Source organism: Pocillopora verrucosa, chromosome 13 (genome assembly GCF_036669915.1).
Source record: "Pocillopora verrucosa isolate sample1 chromosome 13, ASM3666991v2, whole genome shotgun sequence".
Classification (NCBI taxonomy): Eukaryota; Metazoa; Cnidaria; class Anthozoa; order Scleractinia; family Pocilloporidae; genus Pocillopora; species Pocillopora verrucosa.
In genome coordinates this window covers 11908771-11918117 of record NC_089324.1, presented here as the reverse complement: position 1 = coordinate 11918117, position 9347 = coordinate 11908771, and the positions used below count along the sequence as shown (strand labels likewise).

Here is a 9347-nt window from a genome sequence, read left to right as displayed (position 1 = left end):
TTTAGAGTCGAGAGAGAGGGAACCAGCCGAATCCTGCATGTCTCTGATAAATACTTTCCTCCTTCGTCAGCTAAGGCTGCAAATGGCACTTGGTACACACAGGAATCAGGGACAATTATGATCTCGGGCTGCTTCAGTAAACTGGCCACAGGAGCAACGATTATCTTGTAACACAAGTGAAGACTTGTTTTGAAATCTTCGGTATCATAGTAATGCAGCCCTGATCGGTTGTTGCGCTGAAGTGACATCAGTTCTTTAAAAAACTCATCTAACTCAGGGACTATTCCGGTCACCTTGTTTGGGTCAAGGTTCACTTTCTTTTCTGAAAAAAGAATAGCTCCCGTTGCTTTTATTATCCAAAACCGTACCTCATCTCCGCCAACCGAAATGTACAGGCATGCACAGTCTGCTTCTTTTCTGATGATCCCTTGAATGCCACACCAAGATTGTGGATCGCTTGAGATCTGCTCTTGAACAGAGTACTGAGCTGTCATCAAGTCGACCAGGCATCTTGCCCTTCTCAGCTCTTCGACGTAAAGGGCGTCTTCAGGCTTTCCAGTGGAAGAAAGCAACCTGCTGAACCACTCGTAGGGAAAGGTGCCGTACTTTTCTAAAAGGGATATTTGAAACTCGTCGTTTTCTTTAAGATAACCTCTCAAAACTTCGAACTTTTGGATGCCTTGAAAAAGATACGAAGAAGCCTCTTCAAGATGACCTTGCGACGCCATTAACGCCGATAGATTACAAAGGCAGCCAAACTCGTTCAAGTTGTGTCCAATATCCCTACTTAGTAGAAGAGCTTGCTTAAGGTATCCTTCAGCTATGTCATTTTTACCAAGAGATTGGTAACAAAATCCTAAATTGTTGTAGCAGACTACTACGTTTTCTCTATCACCGATGTCTATCAAACTTGTAAGGGCTTTCTCGCAATATTCTTGAGCCTTGTCATATTCACCACGCTTACAACAAATTCTAGCTATGTTTGTGTAGTCTGCTGCTTCTCCACTTCTGTCATCGACACCCTTTCTAACGTCCATTCCTTTCTTTAGATACTTGTCAGCCTCTCCATACATGCCTAGTGAGAAAAACAAACATGTTAGGTTTCGGTAGCTTGTTGCTTCTCCATTCCTGTCTCCAATTTCTATTTTGATAGCGAGTGCTTTCTCCTGATATTCTCGGGCCTTGTCATATTGACCGAGTGATTGGAACAAAGTTCCTAGGTTTCCGTAGCTTGTTGCTTCTCCATCCCTGTCACCAATTTCTATTTTGATAGCGAGTGCTTTCTCATGATATTCTCGGGCCTTGTCATATTGACCGAGTGATTGGAACAAAGTTCCTAGGTTTCCGTAGCTTGTTGCTTCTCCATCCCTGTCACCAATTTCTATTTTGATAGCGAGTGCTTTCTCCTGATATTCTCGGGCCTTGTCATATTGACCGAGTGATTGGAACAAAGCTCCTAGGTTTCCGTAGCTTGTTGCTTCTCCATCCCTGTCACCAATTTCTATTTTGATAGCGAGTGCTTTCTCATGATATTCTCGGGCCTTGTCATATTGACCGAGTGATTGGAACAAAGCTCCTAGGTTTCCGTAGCTTGTTGCTTCTCCATCCCTGTCACCAATTTCTATTTTGATAGCGAGTGCTTTCTCCTGATATTCTCGGGCCTTGTCATATTGACCGAGTGATTGGAACAAAGCTCCTAGGTTTCCGTAGCTTGTTGCTTCTCCATCCCTGTCACCAATTTCTATTTTGATAGCGAGTGCTTTCTCATGATATTCTCGGGCCTTGTCATATTGACCGAGTGATTGGAACAAAGTTCCTAGGTTTCCGTAGCTTGTTGCTTCTCCATCCCTGTCACCAATTTCTATTCTGCTTGCGAGTGCTTTCTCCTGATATTCTCGGGCCTTGTCATATTGACCGAGTGAGTGGAACAAAGTTCCTAGGTTTCCGTAGCTTGTTGCTTCTCCATCCCTGTCACCAATTTCTATTTTGATAGCGAGTGCTTTCTCATGATATTCTCGGGCCTTGTCATATTGACCAAGTAATTGGAACAAAGTTCCTAGGTTTCCGTAGCTTGTTGCTTCTCCATCCCTGTCACCAATTTCTATTCTGATTGCGAGTGCTTTCTCCTGATATTCTCGGGCCTTGTCATATTGACCGAGTGATTGGAACAAAGTTCCTAGGTTTCCGTAGCTTGATGCTTCTCTATCCCTCTCACCAATTTCTATTCTGATTGCGAGTGCTTTCTCCTGATATTCTCGGGCCTTGTCATATTGACCGAGTGATTGGAACAAAGTTCCTAGGTTTCCGTAGCTTGATGCTTCTCCATTCCTGTCACCAATTTCTATTTTGATAGCGAGTGCTTTCTCATGATATTCTCGGGCCTTGTCATATTGACCGAGTGATTGGAACAAAGTTCCTAGGTTTCCGTAGCTTGTTGCTTCTCCATCCCTGTCACCAATTTCTATTTTGATAGCGAGTGCTTTCTCCTGATATTCTCGGGCCTTGTCATATTGACCGAGTGATTGGAACAAAGTTCCTAGGTTTCCGTAGCTTGATGCTTCTCCATTCCTGTCACCAATTTCTATTTTGTTAGCGAGTGCTTTCTCCTGATATTCTCGGGCCTTGTCATATTGACCGAGTGATTGGAACAAAGTTCCTAGGTTTCCGTAGCTTGTTGCTTCTCCATCCCTGTCACCAATTTCTATTTTGATAGAGAGTGCTTTCTCCTGATATTCTCGGGCCTTGTCATATTGACCGAGTGATCGGAACAAAGTTCCTAGGTTTCCGTAGCTTGTTGCTTCTCCATCCCTGTCACCAATTTCTATTCTGATTGCGAGTGCTTTCTCCTGATATTCTCGGGCCTTGTCATATTGACCGAGTGATTGGAACAAAGTTCCTAGGTTTCCGTAGCTTGATGCTTCTCTATCCCTGTCACCAATTTCTATTTTGATAGCGAGTGCTTTCTCCTGATATTCTCGGGCCTTGTCATATTGACCGAGTGATTGGAACAAAGTTCCTAGGTTTCCGTAGCTTGTTGCTTCTCCATCCCTGTCACCAATTTCTATTTTGATTGCCAGTGCTTTCTCCTGATATTCTCGGGCCTTGTCATATTGACCGAGTAATTGGAACAAAGTTCCTAGGTTTCCGTAGCTTGATGCTTCTCCATTCCTGTCACCAATTTCTATTTTGATAGCGAGTGCTTTCTCTTGATATTCTCGGGCCTTGTCATATTGACCGAGTGATTGGAACAAAATTCCCAGGTTTCCGTAGCTTGTTGCTTCTCCATCCCTGTCACCAATTTCTATTTTGATAGCGAGTGCTTTCTCCTGATATTCTCGGGCCTTGTCATATTGACCGAGTGATTGGAACAAAGTTCCTAGGTTTCCGTAGCTTGTTGCTTCTCCATCCCTGTCACCAATTTCTATTCTGATTGCGAGTGCTTTCTCCTGATATTCTCGGGCCTTGTCATATTGACCGAGTGATTGGAACAAAGTTCCTAGGTTTCCGTAGCTTGATGCTTCTCCATTCCTGTCACCAATTTCTATTTTGATAGCGAGTGCTTTCTCATGATATTCTCGGGCCTTGTCATATTGACCGAGTGATTGGAACAAAGCTCCTAGGTTTCCGTACCTTGTTGCTTCTCCATCCCTGTCACCAATTTCTATTTTGATAGCGAGTGCTTTCTCCTGATATTCTCAGGCCTTGTCATATTGACCGAGTGATTGGAACAAAGTTCCTAGGTTTCCGTAGCTTGTTGCTTCTCCATCCCTGTCACCAATTTCTATTTTGATTGCGAGTGCTTTCTCCTGATATTCTCGAGCCTTGTCATATTGACCGAGTGATCGGAACAAAGTTCCTAGGTTTCCGTAGCTTGTTGCTTCTCCATCCCTGTCACCAATTTCTATTTTGATAGCGAGTGCTTTCTCATGATATTCTCGGGCCTTGTCATATTGACCGAGTGATTGGAACAAAGTTCCTAGGTTTCCGTAGCTTGTTGCTTCTCCATCCCTGTCACCAATTTCTATTTTGATAGCGAGTGCTTTCTCATGATATTCTCGGGCCTTGTCATATTGAACGAGTGATTGCAACAAAGTTCCTAGGTTTCCGTAGCTTGTTGCTTCTCCATCCCTGTCACCAATTTCTATTCTGATTGCGAGTGCTTTCTCCTGATATTCTCGGGCCTTGTCATATTGACCGAGTGATTGGAACAAAGTTCCTAGGTTTCCGTAGCTTGATGCTTCTCCATCCCTGTCACCAATTTCTATTTTGATAGCGAGTGCTTTCTCCTGATATTCTCGGGCCTTGTCATATTGACTGAGTGATTGGAACAGAGTTCCTAGGTTTCCGTAGCTTGTTGCTTCTCCATCCCTGTCACCAATTTCTATTTCGATAGCGAGTGCTTTCTCCTGATATTCTCGGGCCTTGTCATATTGACCGAGTGATTGGAACAAAGTTCCTAGGTTTCCGTAGCTTGATGCTTCTCCATTCCTGTCACCAATTTCTATTTTGTTAGCGAGTGCTTTCTCCTGATATTCTCGGGCCTTGTCATATTGACCGAGTGATTGGAACAAAGTTCCTAGGTTTCCGTAGCTTGTTGCTTCTCCATCCCTGTCACCAATTTCTATTTTGATAGAGAGTGCTTTCTCCTGATATTCTCGGGCCTTGTCATATTGACCGAGTGATTGGAACAAAGCTCCTAGGTTTCCGTAGCTTGTTGCTTCTCCATCCCTGTCACCAATTTTTATCCTGATTGCGAGTGCTTTCTCCTGATATTCTCGGGCCTTGTCATATTGACCGAGTGATCGGAACAAAGCTCCTAGGTTTCCGTAGCTTGTTGCTTCTCCATCCCTGTCACCAATTTTTATTCTGATTACGAGTGCTTTCTCCTGATATTCTCGGGCCTTGTCATATTGACCGAGTGATCGGAACAAAGCTCCTAGGTTTCCGTAGCTTGATGCTTCTCCACCCTTGTCACCAATTTTTATTCTGATTGCGAGTGCTTTCTCCTGATATTCTTGGGCCTTGTCATATTGACCGAGTGATCGGAACAAAGTTCCTAGGTTTCCGTAGCTCGTTGCTTCTCCATCCCTGTCACCAATTTTTATTCTGATTGCGAGTGCTTTCTCCTGATATTCTCGGGCCTTGTCATATTGACCGAGTGATCGGAACAAAGTTCCTAGGTTTCCGTAGCTTGTTGCTTCTCCATTCCTGTCACCAATTTCTATTTTGATAGCGAGTGCTTTCTCTTGATATTTTCGGGCCTTGTCATATTGACCGAGTGATTGGAACAAAGTTCCTAGGTTTCCGTAGCTTGTTGCTTCTCCATCCCTGTCACCAATTTCTATTTTGATAGCGAGTGCTTTCTCCTGATATTCTCGGGCCTTGTCATATTGACCGAGTGATTGGAACAAAGTTCCTAGGTTTCCGTAGCTTGTTGCTTCTCCATTCCTGTCACCAATTTCTATTTTGATAGCGAGTGCTTTCTCTTGATATTCTCGGGCCTTGTCATATTGGCCGAGTGATTGGAACAAAGTTCCTAGGTTTCCGTAGCTTGTTGCTTCTCCATCCCTGTGACCAATTTCTATTCTGATAGTGAGTGCTTTCTCTTGATATTCTCGGGCCTTCTCATATTGACTTTGCAATTGCAACATTAATCCGAGTTGTGCATAACTTAGTGCCTGGCGATGTGTGTTTTCCATCGTTTTCATGATGTTGATTGCTGATTTGTAAACCTCGAGGGCCTGCAACACGCGACCAGTTTTGCGAAGGAACTCGGCGACTACTATACCTATGGATATAGCTGATATAGCTTCTTTTATGTTGTACATCTTGACCTTGATAATAGAAGAAAAAATCCATGGTGAAATGTCGGGAATTTATCAAAATTTTTATTTTTTTTGTCTCGTATGCCAATCTGGCTTAGTCTCTCTTTCGAAGTCAATATTTCTCCACTGAATGGGCGATCGCCCAAATTTCGGACAAAAATTTTGTTCCCTTTCATAAACTGCAAATGTAATGAGCGTAAAGTAAATAGACATTGTTTCTTTTCGCTATAAAAATGATAAGTTATCCGTTGTGTTCTGGCAACGGCTAACTTATACCCACCCCACGTGTCTACCCCAATTATCCATTACTATTGGAAAGTGAAACTTCCGATACCAAAATTTATATACATTCATGATATCTTCCTGAGCCAGCCATTCTAATATTTAGGAATAGCATTGGAGGTTATTTTTATGACTGGCGAAAAGTTTAATTTTTTCACAGGTTTTTTCCTTTCGGGATAAAACGTCAATACTCTTTTGTGCCGTATTATTTTCAATTTTGGATTTTATAGCGTCAATCAAAACTAAGGAGATCGCCCAGCGCAATCTTCCGCTTAGTGTTAGAGACAAATTTAATTTTCAAATCGTTTCCAGTTCTGCTGTATTCTGCCAACCACCAGTTAACGGTCTATACATCACGGATCAGTTTAGAATCAAAAACCCAATTCCTTAAAAAGTTTATAAGTTCCTTTTTTCACCGTGTTTGCTAAATATCTTTGATCACAGTTCTCATTTTTAACTCGTGAATTATTACGCGCATGCGCAAGAGCGAGTTGTAGATATGATGTAGAGAACTGATGGCGCTCGCTCGCTCGCTCGCTCGAATGGTCGATTCCTGTAAACTTTTTTTCGATTTTAGGCTTTGAGTGCATTTGATAGTTTTTTGGCGAGTGATAAACAAACGAAATGGCGACCTTTGTTGCTAAGAATAGTGGTGGGCTGAAAAAGAAGTCAATGATGATCTTAAAAGACTTTATTTTTTTTCATTTTAGTTTCAACAAGCTGCGTCAGCGACTAGCAGGCGTGCGAGGATTCACGCTGAAATAAGAGAACAACATTCGTTTTTCATAAAATTTTAATTTACAATCCTTGAACTTGAAAACAATCCGAAGATTCATTAAAAATATCACTTACTCCGAAGCGCTCGGAGTTTACAGGTGTTCTAAAGGTTTTTCTGTTATGGTGTCAGATTGGGGACAAAATCGATCATTACACATCGCATCTTGTGTTTTTTCTGTGTGAAGCAACATAAGGTGCCGGCGACTGACGAAATTACAGGTTAACACGAAAATCAAATAACACCTAAACAAATAATTTTGGCTACCGAATTTTAGTGAATTTTTAAAGAACAATTTTCTTTTAAGTTTCAAGACTATTTTAAGATTCAAAAGAAATATTAGGTACTAAAATGCGAAAGTTATACACCACAAAATTGATAAATAGGCCTGAAATGAAATTCTATCTTGTTCTTGATTAAACGTTGCCTAACACGTGATCAAAATCCAAATGACGGTGGCAGTCTAGGCTTAGTTATATCACTTAAAACTCGTTCCCGTTTGTCTCATTTGATAAAGAGGGAATCATTAATGTTTTCATTAAGACAGTATTGCCTTGATTTTCCAATATTTAAAATGATAGACAGTAAATTTTACTTTTCATCCACATTTACTTCCAACCTTTTCTTTTGACCCAGAAACAAAAGTGATACATGTTTAAAACACACGACATCATTCACCCTTGTCAAATGCAATAGCATGATCATTTCAATTGTAATGCCTTCTTATCCCAACGTTACTTCAGTTGTTTCTTTGCTACATGTCTTAATAATAATCGCACTTCCTTGCAACAAGTTCGCGTTTCTAGAAATTAAATAATAAAGTTAGTTTCCTTTGATCTGCTTCCTAAATTCAAAAGTTTATTATGTCTCACAGGTCTTGCATGTGTTCGGAGAAATATGTTATTTGCCGGCTGGGAGGTCCGTATGGTGAAAAACTGTGACCGAGGTCTTGAAAATACTGCCCGAGGCCGCAGGCCGAGGGCAGCATTTTCAAGACCGAGGTCACAGTTTTTCATCATACGGACCGACCCTAAGCCGGTAAATAACATATTTTTTTTTTTTAACTTGACGAGATTCTTTCCGAAAGAACCCGAATGATTTAGGGCTGTAAATACGGCAAGATCTTCCATAAACTGAACAATTTTTGAGCGAGTACCTGGTTAAAATAGAGGTGATGCAAATTAAAGAGAGATGCCTCACGGAGACATTTTCATTTCCGCAACGATAAAGGTGATTTAAAAGGCTTCTTGACAAACTTTGAAACTTTATTTTTACAAGTATTTGTCACAATCTGACACCTGTCAATTAGAGAGCGCGTAAGAAAAAAAGCGCAAGAAGATTTGAAAAACAACGGAACTAGTTTGGCAAGGACTGTCACGACAATATTTTCTTCAAAAACAGTCAATGATCTAACGGAAAGTATTATTCACTCTGATCGACGATTCATTCATGTTGGAAGATTTACCTCTGTTCATTAAGGAAACGGCGAGGAAAGTAATTGTGAGTAAATTCAAATTTTTTAATTTGAAGTTGTGAGAGTTTGCTCGTTTGTTTGCTGCAATGGCGTTTGTAAATCTGGTCTTTCGTCTACAAAAACCAAATTCGAATTGCACACTTCAACGAGACACAAGGGGATTTAATGCAGCCTTTTCTCAATAAATTCCTTCAGTTTCTGTTGTGCAATTTACGATACAAATGTCCAAATTGAACGGACTTAGAAAGACTCACCGAGAGCGTATATTTGTTGTAGAACTGAAATTAAAACTTCTCTCGCTCTTTCACTACGAACAAATTGTTTGAGAAAATTCAGATATTAAATGAATGAAAGTTCCATCGTTCAGTTAACTGTAACCAAATACCTCACGTTTAACTTTCTAGGTATTTTTTGTGAACGATTAAAATTAATTGCAGACGGTTTATAGGCCTTGTCAACCAACGTCATGACGCTATTGCTTACACAAATTAATTCTGAAACCAATATTTTTCTGTCAACCAAAGTGATTTGAGAGAGAGAAAAGAGAGGATTTATAAGTTATTTATCGGCTTGAGGCAGTAGCCGACGTGTTTGCTTAAAAATACTGCCCAGCCGGAAAAACGAGATATATTTATGAAAAAATGGTAACGAAAGCTGGGATGTACTCGGCGACTCACGAAAGCGTTACCGTGGCTCGTGGGCAGAGATAGGAAAATACTGACCGGGTAAAGAACTAATCAGATTGCAGGATTTGTTACCGTTCCCTCTAAAAAAAAAAATAATGTTCCATATTAGCTACCTCTGAATGAAGGTCCTGTACTCTATGGCGTGTTTGTTATAATTGTCCGTGCATAATCGATATGCACTTTATTTGATGATCTTGCATTTTGATTGTGTAAATCCTTGAAATAAGTGCATTATTTGTCGATGTTTTTGGAAAAATATTATAAGGTATCGAAATATAAACAATAGTATTTTTTCCTTTAAATAT

At 40.7% G+C, this 9347-nt stretch overlaps 1 protein-coding gene across 1 annotated transcript in view; it reads right to left on the bottom strand.

Moving 5' to 3' along the window:
• The window catches only part of LOC136277613 (tetratricopeptide repeat protein 28-like), a 6528-nt gene extending 700 nt beyond the window's left edge, over positions 1–5828 (bottom strand). The window contains exons 1-3 of the mRNA XM_066159990.1: positions 5733–5828; positions 1959–3587; positions 1–758 (exon numbers count right to left, since the gene is read on the bottom strand). The exon at positions 1–758 is cut by the window's left edge and continues 700 nt beyond it. Coding sequence (XP_066016087.1) covers positions 1–758; positions 1959–3587; positions 5733–5828 — 2483 coding nt within the window. The remainder of the gene's footprint in view (positions 759–1958; positions 3588–5732) is intronic.
• Between the last annotated feature and the right edge of the window lie 3519 nt (positions 5829–9347).